Genomic DNA, 24,856 nt, shown 5'->3' with positions numbered 1-24,856 from the left:
TCACATCACTCCCTTCCTGCATCTTTTCCTCAGTGTTACATCTTCTTTCCCTATCCCATCCTCTCCTATCTATGACCCATGTGTCTCTATTTTTCCATCTGTCTCCCCATCCTCCTCCTTTATCCCTTGTTCCTCGTTTCCTCCCTCTCTACGCCAGCCCCCTATCCCTCCTGTTCTTCGCCCTCTCTGATATGTCTCAGGACAGCAGTGAAGAAGAGCCTGAGGATGAGCAGGAGGAAGATTTTACGCAGGTCCAGTTTGGGTCCAGGTATACACCGCTGCACGGCGTGTGTTCCGTAGACTCACCGGCATGCTTCAGCAGTGTGTCGAGCCTAGCCACTAACAGCAGAGTCTGCATTTCACCATTGCCCCCTATTCCTTACGTAGTGCTCAAATTTTGACCATCAAAAGTAGTGCACTATAAACGGAATATAGTGCCATTTGGGACGCAGACAGTGTTTCTGCTCTTGCAGGAACAGGCTGAGAAACGTAGAGCCTGTAGACCATGGGTGTCAAACTCACTAATTATTATTATTTTACTCAAACCACCCTGCTGTAGACTCTGGCAGCTTTATGACCTCAACTGTTGTAGTTGATGCTCAACCTCAGAAGTAAATTTCAGTACAGATCGAGGCAGGGTGCTTATCCTTGTGGTACTGCTAGAAGTCTGAGTTGCAGTTCTGTAAATCGAAAATAAATATTTGCTTGCAAAAATATTGAGAATTCATTATGACTATGCTACCACTGCAGTAGGAGAATGATATCTGGTTCTCAAGCACTATGATCCAGCAGCATGAGTTTGGGCCAGGATTGTAGTTTCCCAGTGAATTAGGCATGTCATGTACGGAAGCTAAGATGTCCAATTTCGCTAGCTAAATTTGTAATATGAGGAAAGGACCCAAAGTGAAGGAGTTTAGACTGTCGACACCAGGTAAATAACCCTTGCAAGTGCGTGTTGAAGGCACTGTTTCACTTTTCTGCAAACAATCTTCAGGTAAAATCCAAAGACGACAACTGGTTTAATTGTGTCTTCAGATGGTTTCTGTTGCTGCAAATGCTGCTTGCTGCAGCCCGGATAAACAATCTGTTAGATTGGTTGAAAACTTGCACTTTCAGTCTCCACTAAAAATCTTTGTTGAGTAGCTTTGGGCAGAATACTTATCCACAATATTCCTGCGGACTGAGGTTGTGAATCTGCTCACTGGTTACCCACTGGTCTGTCTTCAAAAACAGACCACTAACAATGCATTAACTTAGACCCCAGTGAACCCTTGGGTGGGATCTCTGGAGAATCCGTTACCTGGGTTGTGTTCATCAGGCATCAATTGCAAAAATGTGATAAACTAAGAGAGCGGGAGCAAGGCACTAGCTGGAGTTGTCCAATAAGAAACAAACTATTTTTTTCCGTGGCAAAATGTGGCAAAAAGGTTTGCCTGCCCTAATGAACACGGCCCCGCTTCAAACTGCTATTGAGTGAGATTATTGGAAGAATTTTGTAAAATCTGAGAGTGTTTATTTAGAGTTCAGACTCAAGAATTGTTTGTCAATGCCGAAACGCTGCCTTGCTATACTCTCGCTAACGTTTTACAATTTATTTCAGGGGAACTGAAATGGTCGCTTATTTACCACATTTGTCCACAGGGCTTCTTTCTTAAGGCGCCCTGGTTCTGCTCTCCTGTCGTCCTGTTACATTTTGACTTTCTCTCCCATTTTTTCCCCCCATCCATCTCTCTGTGTAGTCTCGGTGTGTCCGGAGGGGGAATGGCCTGGGAATCCTGCGGCGACCGGTTCACCATTGAAGCGTGCAAGGAGACAGAGATGCTCAACTACCTCATCGAGCGCTTTGACAGTGTGGGCATGGAGGAAAAGAAGGCGCCCAAGGTAAACTGGAAACGCTGTTAAGAAACATGGCGGCCCACCGGAGGTTTGACCCGTATCTACTCATTTGGAATCTTTATCCTTTAAAAGGGCAGCTAAAACTTAATTCAGAAACACCATTGTAACACAGTGTCCCCAAACAATACTTACCTTTCAGCTATGCTTAGTGTGGCCTCTGGTTGTAACAAATGCTCTGGGAGGAGGCAAAGTCAAATTTGCTGTTCGCAACACTTTATTTTTTGTAATCACATTTTTGTTATTTATAGTAGACAAACTTGAACAAAACACCTTATTGAATTCAAAAAGCCCGACCAAAATACCGCTCACAATAGCTAAGTCTCCATCCAATTGGAGACAGATTTTCATTAGAATATTCAAAAATCTGAGTAAAGATAATGTTTTTTTCACCAAACTGATTATTTGTGGATAAATATCTGTGATGGCGCAGTGCACATGAAATGTACGTTTTGTCGCTTAAGTTTTCACATACCGAATACAAATCTGAAGTTCCATGTGTTCTATCACATTTTCAACTCCGATATTTTTGTAACAAACTTTTGCCTAAAATACCAAATGTGCCTACTCTGGTCTTGGCACGTGTGCTCTAGCTAACCGCTCACAGATACAGTGCGGGTAGGCTAGTTTACTTGATGAGATTATTATGGTTAAGAGCAAAAATAGTTTTCTTGTCAAACGGCTGTCAAGCATTGTTCATCATGTCACCAGAATAAGACTCTCAATATTTATTGAAAAGGTGCATCAAGCTCATCACAGTGCACTTTCATCAACCTGTGAAGTTCATATTTTCATCTGTAGCCTAATAAACTGCATATTTCACTGAGTCATAGTGGGAGTACCACACACACCATATCATTATGTGATTCCAAGTTTATTTCAATATGATGGTTATTATATCACTTTGTGCTTAAATGTGTTTCCACTGCAATTTCTCACTTTCATGGCTGTTAATTTGTGGCATATATTTACATTAATTTAACTTTAAACAAGGCACACCTGTTAATTGAAATGCATTCCTGGTGACTACCTCATGAAGCGGGTTGAGAATCTTGGCATCTTGTGCAAAACTGGCAATGCAAAGGGTGTTTACTTTCAAGAATTTAATAAAAAAATATATATTTTGACACTTCTTTTGGTTACTACATGATTCCATATGTGTTGTTTTGATGTCTTCACTATTATTCTACAATGTAGAAAATTAAAAAAAATAACACCCTGGAATGAGTAGGTATGCCCAAACAGGGGCGGCAGGGTAGCCTAGTGGTTAGAGCGTTGGACTAGTAACCGGAAGGTTGCAAGTTCAAACCCCCGAGCTGACAAGGTACAAATCTGTCGTTCTGCCCCTGAACAGGCAGTTAACCCACTGTTCCCAGGCCGTCATTGAAAATAAGAATTGGTTCTTAACTGACTTGCCTGGTTAAATAAAGGTAAAATAAATGCCCAAACAGCTTGATGCCAAGACATTGACAACAAATATATATTGACATAGTAAAATAAATGTGGAGAAAAACTCTCACATTAAACACCAATGTTATTCACTAAGTTGATGGTTTATATGGTTTACAAGTTTCATTTTATTTTCTGTTTTAAAATGGTCTTATTTAATTATTTTACATGTGATAAGGCCGGAGATAATTAGACACCTGTGGTAATCATAAGGTCCCAAAAGGGCCACTAGATGTATTTTCATAGATTACATAAACTCCTGTAAAAATACCAAAATTCTGGTAGTTTACTAGTAAACTTTGAATGTTTCCAGTAATATACCCTCCCTTTGCAGCTCTAGTCACCACGCTTAACTTGTTCTTCTCCCTCTGTCTTCTCAGATTTGCAGCCACCCCAGTGTCAGCCAGCTCCTCAGCAACATACGCTCACAGTGTATTTCCCACGCCGTTCTTGTCCTTCAGGGTGCCCTCACGCAGCCCAGGTCTGCCTGACATCTTCCTGTCGCCTCTCACAATACTGTGGTCCTAATACAGTATTATTCTGTGTACATCAGTGTTTCCCTACCATTGGATAGGAGTGTCTAGATCCCTTAAACTCAACTCTAGACGTTGAATCCAGTTCCACTACTTTTTTTTTTTCATTGTTCCCCTCTAATCGGGGACTGATTTTAGACCTGGGACACCAGGTGTGTGCAATTAATTCAGGTAGAACAGAACCAGCAGGCACCAGACCTTGTTGGGTAAGAGTTTAGTGCCCCTGGTCTAGATGTTTAGCGCTGTTGCCCCATGCCTACATTTTTAGTATTTATTATTTAAATTCATAACAATTAAGTGCAGTTATTTTTATTTATTTTTTAAGCCCAAATATTCACCCTTAATGAACATGTCAATTGACAATTGTGATGCCAGAAAGCCTGAATCTTGCTTTCACCTTGCTTTAAACTAGGGGAAAGACTGGTGTACGTGTTTTTGTTCTTTTTTTTTGCGTTCTCGGCACCCCTAGCAGGAGCTACTAATCTATTACCATAGCAACCCTATCACCATAGCAACTCATCTATTTCTCCTGAAGTTCATGTCCACTTTATTTTTCCCAATCATTCACACCTTTGCTACCCACACTCTAGCATCTGGTACACCATTAGTGTTTTCGGAAATTATTCAGACCCCTTGCCTTTTTTCCACATTTTATGTTACAGCCTTATTCTAAAATTGATAAAAATAAGATATATATTTGATCAATCTACAAACAAGACCTTATAATGACGTAATGAAAACTGATTTTAAGACATTATTTATTTTTGTATGATTTTGCAAAAATAATGTAGTTGTCCGTAGAGCTCCGAGACAGGATTGTGTCGAGGCACAGCTCTGGGGAAGGGTACCAAAACATTTCTGCAGCATTGAAGGCCCCCAAGAACACAGTGGCCTCCATCTTTCTTAAATGGAATAAGTTTGGAATCACCAAGACTCTTCCTAGAGCTGGCCCTCTGGCCAAACTCGATGGTCACTCTGACAGAGCTCCAGAGTTCCTCTGTGGAGATGGGAGAACCTTGCAGAAGGGCAACCATATCTGCAGCACTACATCAATCAGGCCTTTATGGTAGAGTTTCCAGACCGAAGACACTCCTCAGTAAAAGGCACATGACAGCCCACTTGGAGTTCGCCAAAAGGCATCTAAAGGACTGACCATGAGAAACAAGATTCAAGTTGGAGCTCTTTGGCCTGAATGCCAAACGTCACATGTGGAGAAAACCTGCCACCATCCCTATGGTGAAGCATGGTGGTGGCAGCATCATGTTATGGGCATGTTTTTCAGTGGCAGGGAATGGGAGACTAGTCAGGATCGAGGGAAAGATGAACGGAGCAAAGTACAGAGATCCTTGATGGAAACCTGCTCAGGACTTCAGGAATGGGGCGAAGGTTCACCATCCAACAGGACAACGACCCTAAGCACACAGCCAAGTCAATGCAGGAGTGGCTTCGGGACAAGTCTCAATATCCTTGAGTGGCCCAGCCAGAGCCTGGACTTGAACCCCATCAATCATCTCTGGAGAGACCTGAAAATAGCTGTGCAGCGACGCTCCCCAACCAACCTGCCAGAGTTTGAGAGGATCTGCAGAGAAGAAGATGAGAAACACCACAAATACATGTGTGCCAAGCTTGTGGCGTCATACCCAAGATGGCTGGAGGCTGTAATCGCTGCCAAAGGTGGTTCAGAAAAGTACTGAGTGAAGAGTCTGGATGTAAAATCAATTTTTTTATGCGTATTGTGTGTAAATTGAGAGGGGACTACAATTTAATCAATTTTTGAATAAAGCTGTCACGTAACAACGTGGAAAAAGTTGAGGGGCCTGAATACTTTCCGAATGCATTCCTGTATGCACTCTTGACGTTTCCTCTCACTGTTCTCTGTACCTGTTAGTATGCATCCTCTACCACTGCAGAATGCAATAATATTGCCAAAATACAAGTGTGTTCCCTCAAAATACACAATTTGCTTTCAAAATAGAATAGCCAGGTGACACAGTCCAGATATATTCTGTGTTGTGAGTAAAAGCCATCCTCCTCCCCGCTCCTCCACTCAGGAGTACTCTGCAGCAGTCCCTGCTGGTACCCTACATGCTGTGCCGTAACCTGCCGTATGGCTTTATCCAGGAGCTGGCCCGCATTACCTACCAGGAGGATGAGGTCTTCAGACAGGTGGGGTAGACCCAGACAGGCAGACTGACTCACAGACAGAAACAGAAATACACTAATGGTTTTATTAGTCTGACAATGAAATGGTCAATTCTAAAACATTAGAAAATTTGCTCAAACAGTTAAAAATAACCTCCATATGAAATGGGAACAAAAGTTATTGTAGTAAGTTGTCCTCTACATTTCACCATGTCAAGTTTCAGCTGTATCGACTAACGCCATCCTCAAAATTGCTCACTTGTTGGCTGTATTTCAGATCTTTGTTCCAATCCTTCAAGGGCTTGGTCTGGCTGTGAAAGAATGTTCCTTCGACAGTGACAACTTCAAATTCCCCCTGATGGTAAGGTGGCAACAGAGAAGTAATGTGTGCTTGCGGTGCAGGCTTAGGTTGTGTCCCAAATGGCACCTAATTCCCTACGTAGTGCACTACTTTTGACCAGGATCCCTAGGGCAATTTCTAGGGAGTAGGGTGCCATTCGGGACGTAGTCTTAATGTGGTCTTTTAGATGCTGCCTCGCAGCCAGTGACTGAGCATGTCTAAGCGTGTTCCAGACAAATTTGCTTTGGTCTGAGGGGCTTTAACTGTTCTAGGAATTATATTTTTCTATGGCTACAGCTACTCCAACTAAAGGCTGGGTAACATGATTGGACATTTTTAACTTGTCTTGTCACGCCTGTCATAAGATGACTTTGGGTGTTTGTTTTCTTATACACCAGGGGACCGAAGCCTATGGTCATTTCACAGTCAATGGTCAATGTTATTAGGCTATTTCTGATGGCTGTTCATTTAACGTTCACTTACGGCGTGTTTTGTTTTCTACAGGCATTAGCTGAGCTATGTGAAATCAAGTTTGTGAAGACTCACCCCATGTGCAATTTGGTGAGTGTGCTGGAAGAGATGGAGCCATCTTTCCTGTGTCTTTCCTGCTCTATTACTGAGGTTGTGAACAATCCCCTCCAGTGCACCTTGTAGTCCAAGGTGTTGATTTGTTCTTCTCCTTTTAAACCGATACCACTGTTTACTTGAGCACACTTAATATGTTGTGAAATCTGTTGTGAATGTATTGTAATGTTAAAACACTTATAACTGCCTTAATGTTGTTACCTCAGGAAGAGTAGCTGTTGCCTTGGCAGCAGCTAATGGGGACCCATAATAAATACAAATACATCAAAACACTTTCAAAAGCCTTTCCCCTGATTAGACCAACTACAGACAGTAGATGAAAAACATTGTTTCCATTGGCACCATAGAAAGAAGTAGTTATTTTTCTAGCACTAGATAAGTCTCAAAAGGCACCCTATTCCCTATATTGTGTACCATTTTGGACTAGGTCCCATAGGGCTTCGGTCAAAAGTAGTGCACTGAACAGGGTACCATTTGGGACACATCCACTGTCTTATGTGAAGCGTTCTGCTCTAGACTCAGCCGGCCCACTTTACAGAAGCAGGGAAGAATTTGGCTTGGTTATTTTATTTATGACAGGTTTGTCTAGCTCACATTTTCGAGGAATGGGAAGATAACAAGGATGCTTCCTAATTGGACACAATGCCCTTTAAAGTGCACTACTTTTCACCAGGTCCCAGTGGTACTGGTGACTTCTTTAAGCAGGTATGGCTTAGTAATTTAAGGCTCACCTCATGTATGTGCCTGTCTAAACTATAGTGTGTGTGTGTGTGTGTCCAGATGACGTCTTTGCCCCTGTGGTGTCCTAAGTCTCTGAGCCCGGGGACTGGCCGAGAAGTCCAGAGACTCTCCTTCCTGGGAGCATTCTTCAGCCTGTCGGTCTTTGCAGAGGATGACGTGAGTAATAGGAATAGGGTGAAACCCCTGGACACTGATGCTGGGTCAGTTTAGCATTTTCCATACTAATGCAATCAGGAATTCAAACAGTGTGAGGGGGGGAGTATCAGTGTAGTGTGTGTTGGTAGAGTCTAGTGAGTTTGCAAGGGAGTCACTGCAAAACAGTTTAAGATTAATAAATAATTAATAAAGGGGGTAAATGTGAATTTTCCGGGGTAGCCATTAGAGTAACTGTTCAGAATTTATGGGTGCAGAAGCTGTTTAGGTGCCTTTTGTTCCCAGACTTGGTGCTCTGGTACATCTTGCCGTGCGGTAGCAGAGAGAACAGTCTATGACTTGGATGGCTGGAGTCTGACAATTTTTTTTAGGGCCTTCTGCTGACACTGCCTGGTATACCTGGTATACTATCGCTTGGTCTAGGCCGTACGTACTCTCCTCTGTAGCACCTTGCGGTCGTACGCCGAGCAGTTGCCATACCAAGCGATGATGCAGCCAGTCAAGATGCTCTCAATGGTGCAGCTGTAGAACTTTTTGAGGATCTGGGGACCTATGCCAAATCTTTTTAGTCTCCTGAGGGGGAATAGGCTTTGTCGTGCCCTCTTCACGACTGTCTTGGTGTGTTTGGACTAGAGGTCGACCGATAATGATTTTTCAACGCCGATACCGATTATTGGAGGACCAAAAAAGCCGATACCGATTATTGGAGGACCAAAAAAGCCGATACCGATTATTGGAGGACCAAAAAAGCCTATACCGATTTAATCGGCCGATTTAAAATAAAATGTATTTGTAATGATGACAATTGCAACAAAACTGAATTAACACTTATTTTAACTTAATATATTACGTCAATAAAATCAATTTAGCCTCGAGTAGATAATGAAACATGTTGAATTTGGTTTAAATAATGCAAAAGCAAAGTGTTGGAGAAGAACTTAAAAGTGCAATATGTGCTATGTAAGAAAGCTAACGTTTCAGTTCCTTGCTCAGAACATGAGAACATATGAAAGCTGGTGGTTCTTTTTAACATGAGTCTTCAATATTCCTAGGTAAGACATTTTAGGCTGTAGATATTATAGGATCATTTCCCTCTATACCATTTGTATTTCATTAACCTTTGACTATAAAAGTTTAGATCAGTTCAAAAAAAATACACAACATAGCCCAATCGGGAGCCTGTAAAACAGCCTCCATTCCAACCGGCGCCATTCACTTGATGGTTCTGGAGAATGTACTACTCTCAAATTCATACAGAGCTATGGATGCAAGAACTAACCATCCATGAGATCAAAATGAGTTTGAAGCTATACAGTGTTTGTGTACAAACAATGGATTAAAATAAGCTTGTTTGGGCCTCCCGAGTGTGCAGCGGTCTAAGGCACTACATCGCAGTGCCAGAGGCGTTACTACAGACCTGGGTTCATTCCCGGGCTGTTCCGTAACCGGCTGTGGCTGGGAGTCACGTAGGACGGCGCACAATTGGCCCAGCGTCGTATGGGTAGGGTTTGACTGGGGGAGGCTTTACTTGGCTCAACGCGCCCAAGCAACTCCTTGTGGTGGGCCGTGTGTCTGCAGGCTGACTCCGGTCGCCAGTTGAACGGTGTTTCCTCCGACACATTGGTGCGGCTGGTGTCCGGGTTAAGCTGATGGGTATTAAGGAATGAGGTTAGGTGGGTCATGTTTCGGAGGACGCAGGACTCCACCGTTGCCTTTCCTGAGCCCATTGGGGAGTTGCAGCGATGAGACGAGATCGAAAAAGGGAAAACAAGCTTTTTTTTGAGGGTCTGATAGGGTACGACATTGCAGTTCATGACGCATTTCTTAGTTATATATTTTTTAAGAATCAGTGTCTATACAGTGCGTTTGGAAAGTATTCAGACCCCTTGACTTTTTCCACGTTTTAGTATGTTAGAGCCTTATCCTAAAACAGATTCATTTGTTTTTTTCTACATACAATACCACATAATGACAAAAAAAAAACTGTTTTTTTTGACATGTTTGCACATTTACGTAAGTAATCAGAACCTTTAATCAGTACTTTGTTGAAGCACCTTAGGCAGAAATTACAGCATTGAGTCTTCTTGGGTATGACACTACAGGCTTGGCACACCTGCATTTGGGCAGTTTCTCCCATTCCTTTTTGCAGATCCTCTTAAGCTCTGTCAGGTTGGATGGGGAGCGGTGCTGCACAGCTGTTTTCAGGTCTCTCCAGAGATATTCGATCGTGTTCAAGTCCGGGCTCTGGCTGGGTTACTCAAGGACGTTCGGAGACTTGCCCCGAAGACACTGCTGCATTGTCTTGGCTGTGTGCTTAGGGTCGTTGTCCGGTTGGAAGGTGATCCTTCGTTCCCAGTCTGAGTTCCTGAGTGCTCTAGAACAGGTTTTCATCAAGGACCTCTCTGTACTTTGCTCTGTTCATTTTTCCCTCAAACCTGACTTGTCTCCCATTCCCTGCTGCTGAAAAACATCCCCACAAGATGCTGCCACCACCATTGCGTCACCGTAGGGATGGTGCCAGGTGTCCTCCAGATGTGATGCTTGGCATTCAGGCCAAAGTGTTCAATCTTGGTTTCATCAGACCAGAGAATCTTGTTTCTCATGGTCTGAGAGTGCCAAATGGCACCTGAAGGAAACTCCAAGGGGTCTTTCATGTGCCTTTTACTGAGGAGTGTCTTCTGTCTGGAAACTCTACCATAAAGGCCTGATTGGTGGTGTGCTGCAGATATGGTTGCCCTTCTGCAAGGTTCTCCCATCTCCACAGAGGAACTATAGAGCTCTGTCAGAGTGACCATCAGGTTCTTGGTCACCTCCCTGTCCAAGGCCATTCTCCCCCGATTGCTAAGTATGGCCGGGCGGCCTGCTCTAGGAAGGGTCTTGGTGGTTCCAAACTTCTTCCATTTAAGAATGATGGAGGCCACTGTGTTCTTGGGGACCTTCAATGCTGAAATGTTTAGGTATCATTCCCCAAATCTGTGCCTTGACTCAATCCAGTCTCTGAGCTCTACAGACAATTCCTTCAATCTCATGGCTTGGTTTTTGGTCTGACAAGCACTGTCAGCTATGGGACCTTATATAGACAGCAGTGTGCCTTTCCAAATCATATCCAATCAGTTGAATTTACCACAGGTGGACTCCAATCAAGTTGTAGAAACATCTCAAGGATGATCAATGGAAACAAGATGCACCTGAGCTGAATTTCGAGTTTCATAGCAAAGGGTCTGAATACTTATGTAAATAGGGTATTTCTGTTTTAATGAATTTGCTAAGATTTCTAAAAACCTGTTTTTGCTTTGTCATTATGGAGTATTTTGTGTAGATTGAGGAAAACAATTCATTTAACGTAACATAATGTGGAATAAGTCAAGGGCTCTGAATACTTTCCAAATGCGCTGTATATCAATATATGTTAACTCCCAAAATGTATGGACTTTAAGGTTAGATTGTGGGAGGGGAAGCTGATCCTAGATCTCTACCTAGAACAAACCACCTTGGTGGTGAGTAATATAACTTGTGTGAATCAATGCAATGTGCCCTTACGGGCTGAAAAGCAAGAGGAATATAGCCCAGCAGCATAGCTTGTCCCTGGGAATTTTTTGATTTTGCAAATTTTGCTGAATGTTAAAATGGTTTTCTGGTGTCACCTAGTGTATTGCTGTAGTTTACCTTACAAAATGATACAACAAAAGCTCACAGAACTAAAATATGACTTCAGTGCTTAGCATTGACAAGTCTATATCACATTGCATCCAGAATTATGTTGGCATTAGATTACTTTAACCAGCAAAGAAATTACTTCATTTGTTTGGTCTTTCCCCCTCAGTCCAAAGTTGGTGACAAGTACTTCTCAGGCCCTGCGATCACCACAGAGAACACTCGTGTGGTCAGTCAATCCCTGCAGCACTACCTGGAGTCAGCCCGGGTAAGTCCTCCCCACTGGGTCTATCATGGCTTGTCATTTGCCCAAGTATACTTCCCTCAATTTGGCATGACAATTATTTTTTTGTATTCTTTTGTCAGGGTGAAATGTTTAAAATCCTCCACAACATCTTACTGAATGGAGAGACAAGAGAGGTAGCTCTCAACTACATGGCAGCTCTGGTCAACCGCAATGTGAAGAAAGCCCAGATGCAGGTAAAGTGATCTTATCCTATATTCATTAATCTAGGAAATGTCTGAATTGAGGGTTTCTAATGCAACCATTTCAAGCTAGAATGTCCGGCCCCCAAGTCTGAATAGACCCAATGCTAATCTAGCACACAATCTCCCCTCTCCCTACCTTTCTTGTTAGAACAGTGAAAGACTATCTGGAAAAGTGGGACTGCCCCACTCCTTAAATAACAAAAAAATAAATTGAGCTTTTCTCTTCCCTTTTCTCTTCCCTTTCTCCCCTCATCCTTTCGCAGACGGACGACAAGCTGGTGTCCACAGATGGCTTCATGATCAACTTCCTGTCGGTGCTGCAGCAGCTGAGCATGAAGATCAAGCTGGAGACGGTGGACCCCTATTATATCTTCCACCCCAGCTGCCGCCTGCAAGTCAGCCCCGAGGAGACCCGGCTCAAGGCCACCATGGAAGAGCTCAAGACCTGGCTGGCCGAGATGTGTGAGTGGACACCGTAGATAATATAACAGAGCCTCTATGTATTCGAATGGAACAATTTGTCTGCCCTTTATCTATGTGGACACCACCATCGACGTCATAGTATTAACAATGACTATAATGAGTTATAGTTGATCACACCTAGGTTAATGTGGTATTTGTTTTCTTTCAAATGTTTAACCTGGAGTGTCATGAGGATGGGGTTTGCACTTTTGGGACTTCCATTGGTTCTTTTGTGCCAGACAAGCTCAATCATATGCAGTTAAAGTATTTGAAAAAAATGAAGAATTTGTGTGGTTTAGTTGCAATTATCAACTGAACTTCCATAGTGCATTTTTGAAGTTGCTTTGTGTGCGTCCTGACCATATTCACATAGAAATGTTAGTTGTCAATCTATTATTCACATTGAAAGCAAGTCTGATAAGCGGTAGATCTGTTCTATGTGCACTGTTTCTATGCTTTCTCTCCTCAAGTTACAATTTTGTTTACTTTTAGCAACCAGGCAATGGCGGAGTGATTTCTACATATTCAGTGTTGCCTCGCCGCTGCTAAATCATTGCCGCCACTCCAAAAAAATGTGTTTAGCTGTGAGACACTTTTTAAAGGGATAGTGCGAGATTTTGCCAATCAAGCCCTTTTTCTGCTTACCTAGTCAGATGAACTCATGGATACCATTTTTATGTCTCTGCGTGCAGTTTGTAGTAAGTTTCTAACTAGCATTACCACCAATGCAAGTCTATGAGAATAGCTAGTGTACCTGTGAAGATACCTTAAACTTCCTTCAAACTGCATGTAGAGCAGTGTTTCCTCTGGAAAAATGTGTAGCAGTGGGGGAAAGTTCACAGAGGGGATGGCGTTTTTGAGGTAGGGTGTCATTTTACCACAACTGTAACCCTACAATTGACCCGTGTTACATTTAGGCCCACTCTTCCGTATGCGCTTACAGTGAATTGTGGAGCTGGTAACGCTTAACCATACCGCTGCTAAAAACTACATTGCGACTAATTAGTTACTACTTCTACTGAAGGCTACGATCAACTATTTATAAAAGTCACTCCCTCTACTACACCAGCATACATGTTTCAACACTAACAAACTTTTAAACTTCTTCCACTAGATTCACCATCATATTTCTCCCCCAAAATGATAGCAAAATCTTTTCTGATTCTTTGAGTAAAAGTGTAGTAGTCTGAGTCTGGTTGTATGTGATCTAGTAGTCAAAGTAATCAAACCAGATATTTGTATATATTTAAAGTTGACTATATTTCACTAAAGTAAAACGTTTCAAACTTTAACTACCACAAAAATAGTTTTAAAGATCTGAAGGAGGTCACCGTTATTTCATGGAAAATTACAAAATTACCATCTAGTTATTATTAGGATTACCTGCCAAATTGACAAACTGGATGTGCCATTCACCTACCTGAAAGTTTCCTAATTGTTTTTGTTGACAGACAACGACCCCTCCAAGTTCTCTGAGCCCAAGTTCCCCACAGAGTGTTTCTTTCTGACACTGCACACCCACCACCTGTCCATCCTACCGGGCTGCCGACGCTACATCCGCAGACTGAGAGCCATCCGCGAGCTCAACAGGTACACTCACACACACACACACGAGGACAAGTGGCCACAGCCACCCAAACAACCTGGGTCTAGTTGTCATTTTCAGCCCGACAGGGCCCGGCGTTACTTAATAGCAATCTATATTCTCAAAAGCATGTGAGGCTTGTGTTCATATTTCACAACCTATGCAGGCTTTTGGAGTTGCCTATAGCAAAATTATACACCTGATTTAAGCTACGTTATTACATGCTAAATGTTTATGATCAGTGACAGATGAGTAGAAGAATAGATGAGCTACCACCACTTATTTTCCCAGCCAGAGATCAATTAACCATATATTTAAAAGGAGATTCAGTCACATTGATTATCAGGCTTTTGGCCAGGAGTATAGGCTACTATGGAATTGAAGAGTAAAATCCCCTTAAGCTACATAACATGCTAGCAAAATGATCTGATCAGTGCTGATATACACTGAACAAAAAGATAAAAAACACAATGCCATATGTTTTAAGGGAGCGTGCAATTGGCATGCTGATTGAAGGAATGTCCACCAGAGCTGTTGCCAGAGAATTGAATGTTAATTTTTCTACCATAAGCCGCCTCCAACATTTTAGAGAATTTGGCAGTACGTCAAACCGACCTCACAACGTGTAACCATACCAGCCCAGGACCTCCACACCCGGCTTCTTCACCTGCGGGATCGTCTGAGACCAGCAACCCAGACAGTTTATGAAACTGAGGAGTATTTCTGTCTGTAATAAAGCCCTTTTGTGTTGAAAAACGAATTCTGGTTGGCTGGGCCTATGCCCTCCCAGGCCCACTCATGGTTGCGCCCCTGCCTGTTCATGTGAAATCGATAGATTAGGGCCTAATGAATTTATTTCCCTATGTAACTGTAACTCAGTAAAATCTTTGAAATTGTGGCATGCTGTGTTTTAAAAAAATATATTTCTGTTCGATATATGAGCAAACTAGACTGAAAATGATCATGAGCACTCAGCTCACTTAGCTAACATTTTTACAGCCTAATTGTAACCAAATATAATGCAAAGTCTGTGAAAAATCTGTTTATTTTTATGTTATCACGACGAGTCCCCACACTTGCCTCAAAGCAGCTTGATGGCGCTGACCCAATCAAAACGGTGCTGAAATACCAAGTTGGCCACACACGGCTATTGCTTTAAATGTATTAAAATGGTTGGATATGACTTTGGGAGTTCCAGTAAGAAACCATTTAATACATACCTTCATTTGCATTAGCCTATAACCTATTCCAATATTTAAGTTATTCAGTTGATCATAACTAAGGCTAAGGTGAGTTTTCTCATCGCATTTCTAAGTCGAGGGCTGTTTCCTCGTCTCCTCACTCCACTGCTGCCCACCTCCACCACATTGTTCTCAACACCAGTTTAAATCAATATGCTGTTTTTGAGAAATACTGCATTTTGGGGGGGGGTTCGGGCTCTTTACATTTCTGTGATGTTGGATCAGGCCTGGGCTTGGGGCTTCAGCTCACCAGGCTTGGGTAAGACCGGACTCCAATTTTCAGACCCAATGACGACTACATGAGACCATAGAATATAGATGTCCATCTCAAGAAAGGAGTTTTTAGAGAGATTTGGCTTCAGAGTTTTAAAAATATATAAGATATTGGCTTTGTTTTTTTAGTACTTGTAATAAATGTAATGTGGTGGTCTCCAACCAGTGAAATATCAAAATGTAAATGTGTTCATACATTAGTGAGGAGCTCATTGTTACGTTTCATTGGTGATCATTTGATACATTATTGGCCTATGAGTGGAAATTATTTCATTGTGTTAAGGTGTGTATGTAATGTATTAGTGAGTATATGAAGGCTGGATTGTAATTCACTATGCTCTCAACGTTAAGAACATTGACTTAAACGGGGAGCGACAAGCTGAAGTTGCTTGTTTTTGTTATCCGTTGTGAGATGTTTTGAATACTAATGAATGCGACCCTGTTTTGTTTGGCATGGCAGGACCGTGGAGGAGCTGAAGAACAGTGAGAGCCAGTGGAAGGACTCTCCGCTGGCCAGCCGTCACCGAGAGATGCTAAAGAGATGCAAAACCCAGCTCAAAGTTTGCTAAGACATTTTTCTTAATTAATTATTTTTTAAATCTCCCCCCACTGTTTTCAGGCTGAAAGGACTTAATCCACTCTCTCATCTGCTTGTGTTCTGCTTGTCATACGTGATAATGTTTTGGTAAATTTTAAGTGTGTAAAATCTATTTTCTATTCCAATCCCGTGTCGTCATAGTTTGTTTTCCGAATCATCCGTTTTGGTTCATATCTTAGATTTTTTTTTTTACTGAAATTAGTGTTGCGAATAAGAAAATAAATAATTTCAACTCGTGTCATGAGTTAACGACAATATTCACCAGAAACTTTTCTATCTTTGATCTTTGGCCTTGACAGAAACTGGTGCGCTCCAAAGCCTGTGCCGACGCAGGGCTTCTGGATGAGAACCTTTTACGCAGATGTCTGCAGTTCTACAGTATGGTCATTCAGCTCATCCTACGCATGGTGGATCCCGCCTACCCACAGTAAGACACTCTGCCACAATCAGGAACTGTTTTAATGCTGCAATATGAGTTCATAGCCTACTTTACGTCATATCTGTCATAATTAAAGGGATGGTGTGAGATTTGAGCAATTATGCTCTTTTTCTACCTAACCAGTCAGATGAATTCATCGATACCATGTTCGTCTCTTCATGCAGTTTGAAGGAAGTTGAAGGTAGTTTTGCGAACCAGTCATTGTCTTAAAGCTAGTTACCAATTACGCTAGCTCTAGTTAGCAACTGCCTTAATACTGCACGCAGGCATGAAAATGTTATCCATGGGTAAGTAGAAAAAGGGCTTTGTTGACAAGATCTGGCACAATCCCTTTTAAACTGAGGGATGCAACTTTTTTACTAAACTGATAATGATATTATTTAAATGTTTATTAGATTTATCTTTGTTATTGTTTGTATTGTTTGACATGCATAAAGTGGATCAAAAACTCATATTCCTTCCTTCCCTTTGTTGCAGCATGAGTCTACCGCTGAATCCGGAGATTCCCAAAAGCTTTGCTGCTCTGCCGGAGTTTTACATTGAAGATGTGGCCGAGTTCCTGCTTTTCGTTGTGCAGTAAGTCGACAGATCGATTATAATTGCATAGTACAAGGCCAGACAAATACCCAAGAGTTGGATTGTATGTGTCCATTTACCCTGTTTTACCTAAAGCAAGTGATTAGTTCCATGTTTTATACATTTCTTGGAGAATTGTTAACTTCAAAGGGATGTGGCAAGAGTAGGGCCAAGAGGATTTCCTGACCATGTGACCCGACCTGGAGAAACTCCTGGCTCTCTCCATTCTCTTTCCTTTATTAATAAATACATGAGGAGGACCATCCTCTTCATCCCTGGACAAGCTTCCTCTGAATTTCTCAATTACTCTCCCCCTTGATTCTTGCGTACGCTCTCCTCACCTCTTTCTTAAACCGCAATGCAGGAGGGGATCCAAGGTCCCTTCCCTCTGACCTTCTCCACCAATGCGTTTTGAGGAAGTGGCGAGCAGAGAGGTAGCGAGAGGAATCAAGGAAAGATTCATTGGTTTTTAACAACACCCCTCCCAAATGGCTGGTTACACAATATGTATAAAAGGGGGTATACCCGCTGAAAAAATGTACACTGAACAAAAATATAAATGTAATATTCAAGAATTTCACATTTCATATAATTGAAATAAATTCATTAGGCCCTAGTCTATGGATTTCACATGACTGGGAATACAGATATGCTTCTGTTGGTCACAGATACCTTTTCAGAAAAGTAAAGGGTGTGGATCAGAAAACCTGCTAGTATCTGGCGTGGCCACCATTTGCCTCATGCAGCGCGACATATCTCCTTCGCATAGAGTTGATCATGCTGTTGATTGTGGCCTGTGGAATGTTGTCCCACTCTTCAATGGCTGTGCAAAGTTGCTGGATATTGGCGGGAACTGGAACATGCTGTTGTACACATCGATCCAGAGCATCCCAAACATGCTCAATGGGTGACATGTCTGGTGAGTATGCAGGCCATCGAAGAACTGACATTTTCAGCTTACAGAAATTGTGTACAGATCCTTGCGACATGGGGCCGTGCATCATCATGCTGAAATGTGAGGTGATGGCAGCGGATGAATTTCATCACGGTATCTCTGCATTCAAATTGCCATTGATAAAATGCAATTGTGTTTATTGTCCGTAGCTTATGCATGCCCATAACATAAACCCACCGCCACTATGCTCACAACGTTGACATAAGCGAACAGATCGCCCACACGACGCAATATACAATGTCTGCCATCTGCCTGGTACATTTGAGACCGAGATTCATCCCTGAAGAGCACACATCTCCAGCATGCCAGTGGCCATCAAAGTTGAGCATTTGTCCACTGAAGTCGGTTACTATGCCGAACTGCAGTTAGGTCAAGACCCTGGTGAGGATGACGAGCACGCAGATGAGCTTCCCTGAGATGGTTTCTGACAGTTTGTGCAGAAATTCTTCAGTTGTGCAAACCCAGTTTCATCAGCTGTCCGGGTGGCTCATTTATGACCATCCTGCAGGTGAAGTCCGATGTGGAAGTCCTGGGTTGGTGTGGTGACACATGGACTGCGGTTGTGAGGCCGGTTGGACTCACTGCCAAGTTCTCTAACGTTCAACATTAAATTCTCTGGCAATAGCTCTGGTGGACATTCCTGCAGTTAGCATTCCAATTGCACGCTCCATCAACTTGAGACATCTATAGCATGGTGTTGTGACAGCTTCACTTTTTAAAGTGGCCTTTTATTGTCCAAAGCAGAAGGTGCATCTGTGTAATGATCATGCTGTTTAATCAGCTTATTGATATGCCACACCTGTCAGGTGGATAGATTTTCTTGGCAAAAGAGAAATGCTCACTAACAGGGATGTAAACATTTGTGCACTAAATTTGAGAGAAATAAGCATTTTGTGCTTATGGACAATTTCTGGGATCTTTTATTTCAGCTCATGAAACATGGGACCAACACTTTATATGTTGCGTTTTATTTTTGTTTAGTATGTGTGTTCTTTTGCCCATCTTAATATTTTATTTTTATCGGCCAGTCTGAGATATGGCTCTTTCTTCGCAACTCTGCCTAGAAGGCCAGCATCCCGGAGTCGCCTCTTCACTGTTGACGTTGAAACTGGTGTTTTGCGGGTACTATTTAATGAAGCTGCCAGTTGAGGACTTGTGAGGCGTCTGTTTCTCAAACTAGACACACTAATATACTTGTCCTCTTGCTCAGTTGTGCACCGGGGCCTCCCGCTCCTCTTTTTATTCTGGTTAGAGACAGTTTGCGCTGTTCTCTGAAGGGAGTAGTACACAGCGTTGTATGAGATCTTCAGTTTCTTGGCGATTTCTCGCATGGAATAGCCTTCATTTCTCAGAACAAGAATAGACTGACGAGTTTCAGAAGAAACTTCTTTGTTTCTGGCCATTTTGAGCCTGTAATCGAACCCACAAATGCTGATGCTCCAGATACTCAACTAGTCTAAAGGCCAGTTTTATTGCTTCTTTAAATCTGCACAACCTTTTTCAGCTGTGCTAACATAATTGCAGAAGAGTTTCTAATGATCAATTAGCCTTTTAAAATGATAAACTTGGATTAGCTAACACAAAGTGCCATTGGAACACCGGAGTGATGGTTGCTGATAATGGGCCTCTGTACGCCTATGTAGATATTCAATAAAAAATCTGCCGTTTTCAGCTACAATAGTTATTTACAACATTAACAATGTCTGTATGATCAATTTGGTGTTATTTTAATGGACACAAAATGTGCTTTTCTTTAAAAAACAATGACATTTCTAAGTGGGGCTGTTTGAATGGGGGTAATATAAAATTACATGTATTTTTTGAAAAGGTATCTTCTGTGAAAATTGCTCTTGACTGACTGTTAGCCTCCCCTTTCTATCCTCCGCCAGGTATTCCCCTCAGGTCCTGTATGAGCCCTGCGTCCAGGACATTGTCACTTTTCTGGTGGTGTTCATCTGCAGTCAGAACTACATCCGGAACCCCTACCTGATCGCCAAGCTGGTGGAAGTGCTTTTTGTCACCAACCCGGCGGTGCAGCTGCGCACCCAGCGCTTTTCCGAGATGATGGAGAACCACCCCCTGTCCGTCAAACAGTTGGTCCCGGCCCTCATGAAGTTCTACACAGGTGTGACTACTTGGTGCAGCATTCCGGGAGGGGCAGAACTAGACACATTGCGCAATTTTAACACTTTTGCATGAACACAAACTTTTTATTGTGCTGGCTTGGATATTTTCTTCTTTCCAGAATGGTTCCATCAACTATAGTGGGTGTGTAACACACCATCACAGTACGGCTCAACTTGGCTCCACTCAGTAGTGTGCAAAAACTATTAGAGTAGAGTCAAGTGCACTGATTCTCACATGCAACTGACTCTTGTGTGCCTTCCTTTCCACAGATGTGGAGCACACCGGTGCCACCAGCGAGTTCTACGATAAGTTCACCATCCGCTACCACATCAGCACCATCTTCAAGAGCCTCTGGCAGAACATGGGCCACCACGGCACATTCCTGGAGGAGTTCAAGTAAGTGGGCTCGAATCACAACTTAATAGGTATCGTCAGCTAATAAATACTAATAAATCCAGTCATGCTGAATGCTACATGTAAAATGTACTCCGACTCAGTTTGTGTGACTTCGACTGGCTTCCGAAGGCCTCCTAGTTAGTGAATCAATCTGTCTATTCCCCTTAGTTCTGGCAAGCAGTTTGTGCGCTACATCAACATGTTGATCAACGACACCACCTTCCTGCTGGACGAGAGCCTGGAGTCCCTAAAGCGCATCCATGAGGTCCAGGAGGAGATGAAGAACAAGGAGCAGTGGGATCTGCTTCCCAGGGTCAGTACGGAATTACCGGGGGGAAAACATGAACGCATTACGAAGCGCATATTAACGTGTTACAAAGCGCCTTTATAATTCCTAACGACTCTTTCTCCCTCAGGAGCAGCAGCAGAGCCGCCAGTCCCAGCTGACCCAGGACGAGCGGGTGTCGCGCTCCTACCTGGCACTGGCCACAGAGACTGTTGACATGTTCCATATCCTTACCAAGCAGGTCCAGAAGCCCTTCCTCCGGCCCGTAAGTACCACTCTGACCAGGGATCAAACATATTTTACTCATACTTTCCAGTCTATAAAGGGATAAATGGGCGCAAAAACATAGTTTGCAAATGTTGTATTTGACAAATATGAGGTGAGAATGACTTTTACTGGTTGTCAACAGCCCCCACACAGCAGCCAATTAAAACATTGACAGTATATTTTTTTTGCTGGTGTGCTCAAATGGGTTAAAAACGAAGGCTGTGGAGGTGCTCTTTGAAAAGGGTAGTCTATGACTGGCAGAAAAAGGGGAATGATGGTAACCACTTAATAAACTGAAAAATGTATTGTGTGCTTATTTTTACTTCAAGGCACTTGTTGATTTGAAAAAGATTCTTAATTTTAAAAAGCCTTAATTTTAAACATATTTCGATAAATATTTAAAAACATGAAAACAAACCAACTCGTTTGTGCTTGGTATCTGCCTTCATCCATTTTCTTCAAGAGTGCCATGGTGGGAAAAGTAAGCCTCACAAAAACGAAGTGTTTTATTTAGTTAGTGGTGGTCATCATTCCCTTTTCTTTTTCTGCCAACAATAGAACATTACTGTGCAGCAGCATGGGAGGGATGGCAAAGTGATACATATTACTGTATAAAGCCTACTTCAACAGTAACCATAAACAACTCCTATTCATGGATGCAGACAATATTTTTCCTGGTGACCTAACTCGCTGCTCTGTGCATTCCAGGAGCTGGGGCCTCGTCTGGCAGCCATGCTGAACTTTAACCTCCAGCAGCTTTGCGGGCCGAAGTGCCGGGACCTGAAGGTGGAGAACCCAGAGAAGTATGGTTTTGAGCCCAAAAAGCTCCTGGACCAGCTTACTGACATTTACCTGCAACTTGACTGTGCCCGCTTTGCCAAGGCCATCGCCGACGACCAGGTAAACTGTAGTAGTAGCACACCTGGCTTTCAAACAATTGGGAAATTGATTCAAACACTTTATCTGTGCTTGCCTTGTTTAATAAACCAATAGAAAAGTCCCCACACTGCTAACCTCACCCATCTGGCACTCCAGGCAGGCTCAAGCAAACCGTCAAATTATTTGAAAAGATTAAGTAATTGAACCCAGAGGGTGGGTGGGGAGGGTGGTGGTGGTTGTGGTGGTGGAGGGAGGGTGGGTGGGTGGTGGGGAGGGTAGAGTGGGGAGGCAGGGAGGGTGGGTGGTGGGGAGGGTAGAGTGGGGAGGCAGGGAGGGAGGGTAGAGTGGGGAGGCAGGGAGGGAGGGTAGAGTGGGGAGGCAGGGAGGGAGGGTAGAGTAGGGAGGGAGGGTAGAGTGGGGAGGCAGGGAGGGAGGGTAGAGTGGGGAGGCAGGTGGGGAGGCAGGGAGGGAGGGAGGGTAGAGTGGGGAGGGAGGGTAGAGTGGGGAGGGAGGGAGGGAGGGTCGAGTGGGGAGGGAGGGAGGGTAGAGTAAAGGGATGGGGAGGGAGGGAGGGTAGAGTAAAGGGATGGGGAGGGAGGGAGGGTAGAATGGAGAGGGTGGGTGGTGGAAGGAGGGTGGTGGAGAGAGAACAATATACTTTTGAGGTTTTTCAATTTCGGTTCATGTATAATGAAGATACAAAAAAAGGTAACAGAGCAATGTACGATAAGGCGGACTAAGCAAACACGGAATTTGTGTTAAGTACATGGAGGCTGCCATCTCCATGCACCTCTGCTATTTTGTAATCATTTGGTAGAATGACACACTCACATCCCAAAGCCTCTCAGTGATAATTCCTTCAAAAGGTAATTATATTTACTAGGAACCAAATAGAAGCAAACGGTGCAAAACTGGGCGGCATCTTCCTGAATTTGTCCAATAAGAAACATTTATTTTTGTTTTTCCGTTGCAAAACGTTTTGCTGTGGTGTGTGGTAATAAATACACCCAGGCTTACATGGTGTTCTTTCTCTTCCCTTTCCAGCGGTCGTACAGTCAAGAACTCTTTGAGGAAGTTATTTCCAAGATGACGAAAGCCGGCATCAAGTCTACCATCGCCATTGAAAAATTCAAGCTACTATCGGAGAAGGTGGAGGAGATTGTCGCAAGGAACTCTCAGTCCGAAATGGACTACAGTGACGCACCTGACGAGTTTAAAGGCAAGTGTTCAAACTTTGCAATGTTCAAACTTCACTTCTAGTGTTTGAAATCTTTATTTATTTGGTTGTTACTAATTGCCCCTGACAGCAGCGGTATGTTCATTTGGATGCAACGTCCCAGTAAGGGGGGGGGGTCAATGCAAGTACTCTAGTGAGGGCCGTACGCCCTACCCTCTGTAGTACATAGTGGTCAGATGCCACGCATTTGCCATACCAGTCAGGATGCTCTCAACGGTGCAGCTGTAGAACTTTTTGAGTATCTGTCGGACATCAGGCTTACTACAGTTGTCGTCGGCGGCAAACTTTCGTGGGCGAACAGGGAGTACCGGAGGGGACTAAGCACGCACCCCTGAGGGGCCCCCGTGTTGAGGATCAGTGTGGCAGATGTGTTGTTGCCATCCCTTACCACCTGGGGGCGGACCGTCAGGAAGTCCAAGATCGAGTTGCAGAGGAAGGTGTTTAGGCCCATGGTCCTTAGCTTAGTGATGAGCTTTGAGGACACTATGGTGTTGAACGCTGAGCTGTAGTCAATGAACAGCATTCTCACTTAGGTGTTAATTTTGTCCAGGTGGGACATGGCAGTGTGGAGTGCAATTGAGATTGCGTCTTCTGTGGATCTGAGGTGTCAACTAACTGTCCCGGGTTAAAGAAAACCCTCAAGTTTTATTTTTAAGTGTGTAACATGTATAAAACCCTCAGACGGCAAACTCAAGATTTCAATATAAGGGAATGGGGGATGCCTAGTCAGTTGTATTTAACCCAATCCTTTTGAATCAGATAGGACCCAGCGTTTAATTGTAAGCTAATTTAATCGTCTTCATGATTTCCTTGCATGTGTTTCCGAGACATCAATGCTTTGATTTGAGAATGCAGACACATGCATGGAAATATACTTGCAGAGTGCGTAAAAACACTGTCTGAAGAGAGGAAAGTGTGTCGATTTTTGCTGAATTTAATTAATGTATTTTTCAACACCTCATTCAAACACGACACAACATTGTTCTCTCACATCCTGGTAGGAATACTTTTACACAGCTCAAGGCAAATTTCTATATTTTTATTTGTGCATATCACATTTAATATACACAACGTAATGTTGCGTAAATGGGAGGGCTACAACGAAGGCAAATAAATACATAATTGAAGGTACATTACATTTGTGTGTGTTTGTTTCCACAGATCCTCTGATGGACACCCTAATGACAGACCCTGTGATATTGCCCTCTGGGAACATCATGGACCGAGCCATCATCCTCCGCCACCTTCTCAACTCCCCCACTGACCCCTTCAACAGACAGCCGCTCAACGAAAGCATGCTGGAGTCACGTATGTGTGCACACACCGGTATCAAAGTCATATCCACTTAAATTGCAACTCCCTATACTCATAGCCTGCAGTACAAGATGTTAGTTTGATATATGAGGAAAAGCAAGTACCCACTTGAAACAAATGTTACCAACGGAAAATTGAGACTTCTAAAGGCTTGGTGAACCGAACGAGTGTGCTCGCATACACCCTTCGACTGAAAAACAACAATACAGTAGTAGTACTGTTCATTCATCATGTAACACCGT

The 24,856-nt window shown here is 43.1% G+C and overlaps 1 protein-coding gene across 4 annotated transcripts in view; it reads left to right on the top strand.

Moving 5' to 3' along the window:
• The window catches only part of ube4b (ubiquitination factor E4B, UFD2 homolog (S. cerevisiae)), a 42,471-nt gene that overhangs the window by 15,239 nt on the left and 2,376 nt on the right, over positions 1–24,856 (top strand). For 2 of the 4 annotated variants that reach the window (XM_029664573.2, XM_029664572.2), the window contains exons 8-28: positions 158–268; positions 1,740–1,881; positions 3,723–3,823; positions 5,927–6,041; positions 6,295–6,378; positions 6,862–6,918; positions 7,723–7,839; positions 11,660–11,758; positions 11,857–11,970; positions 12,243–12,441; positions 13,893–14,031; positions 16,001–16,100; positions 16,438–16,565; positions 17,055–17,153; positions 19,998–20,233; positions 20,505–20,631; positions 20,800–20,944; positions 21,048–21,182; positions 21,893–22,084; positions 23,108–23,282; positions 24,462–24,608. In XM_029664573.2, coding sequence (XP_029520433.2) covers positions 158–268; positions 1,740–1,881; positions 3,723–3,823; positions 5,927–6,041; positions 6,295–6,378; positions 6,862–6,918; positions 7,723–7,839; positions 11,660–11,758; positions 11,857–11,970; positions 12,243–12,441; positions 13,893–14,031; positions 16,001–16,100; positions 16,438–16,565; positions 17,055–17,153; positions 19,998–20,233; positions 20,505–20,631; positions 20,800–20,944; positions 21,048–21,182; positions 21,893–22,084; positions 23,108–23,282; positions 24,462–24,608 — 2,762 coding nt within the window. The remainder of the gene's footprint in view (positions 1–157; positions 269–1,739; positions 1,882–3,722; positions 3,824–5,926; positions 6,042–6,294; positions 6,379–6,861; positions 6,919–7,722; positions 7,840–11,659; positions 11,759–11,856; positions 11,971–12,242; positions 12,442–13,892; positions 14,032–16,000; positions 16,101–16,437; positions 16,566–17,054; positions 17,154–19,997; positions 20,234–20,504; positions 20,632–20,799; positions 20,945–21,047; positions 21,183–21,892; positions 22,085–23,107; positions 23,283–24,461; positions 24,609–24,856) is intronic. The other 2 variants (XM_029664576.2, XM_029664575.2) reach the window with 1 other exon arrangement.

The sequence above is a fragment of the Oncorhynchus nerka genome, linkage group LG7 (genome assembly GCF_034236695.1).
Source record: "Oncorhynchus nerka isolate Pitt River linkage group LG7, Oner_Uvic_2.0, whole genome shotgun sequence".
NCBI lineage: Eukaryota > Metazoa > Chordata > Actinopteri > Salmoniformes > Salmonidae > Oncorhynchus > Oncorhynchus nerka.
This window is presented reverse-complemented; position numbering and strand designations above follow the sequence as displayed.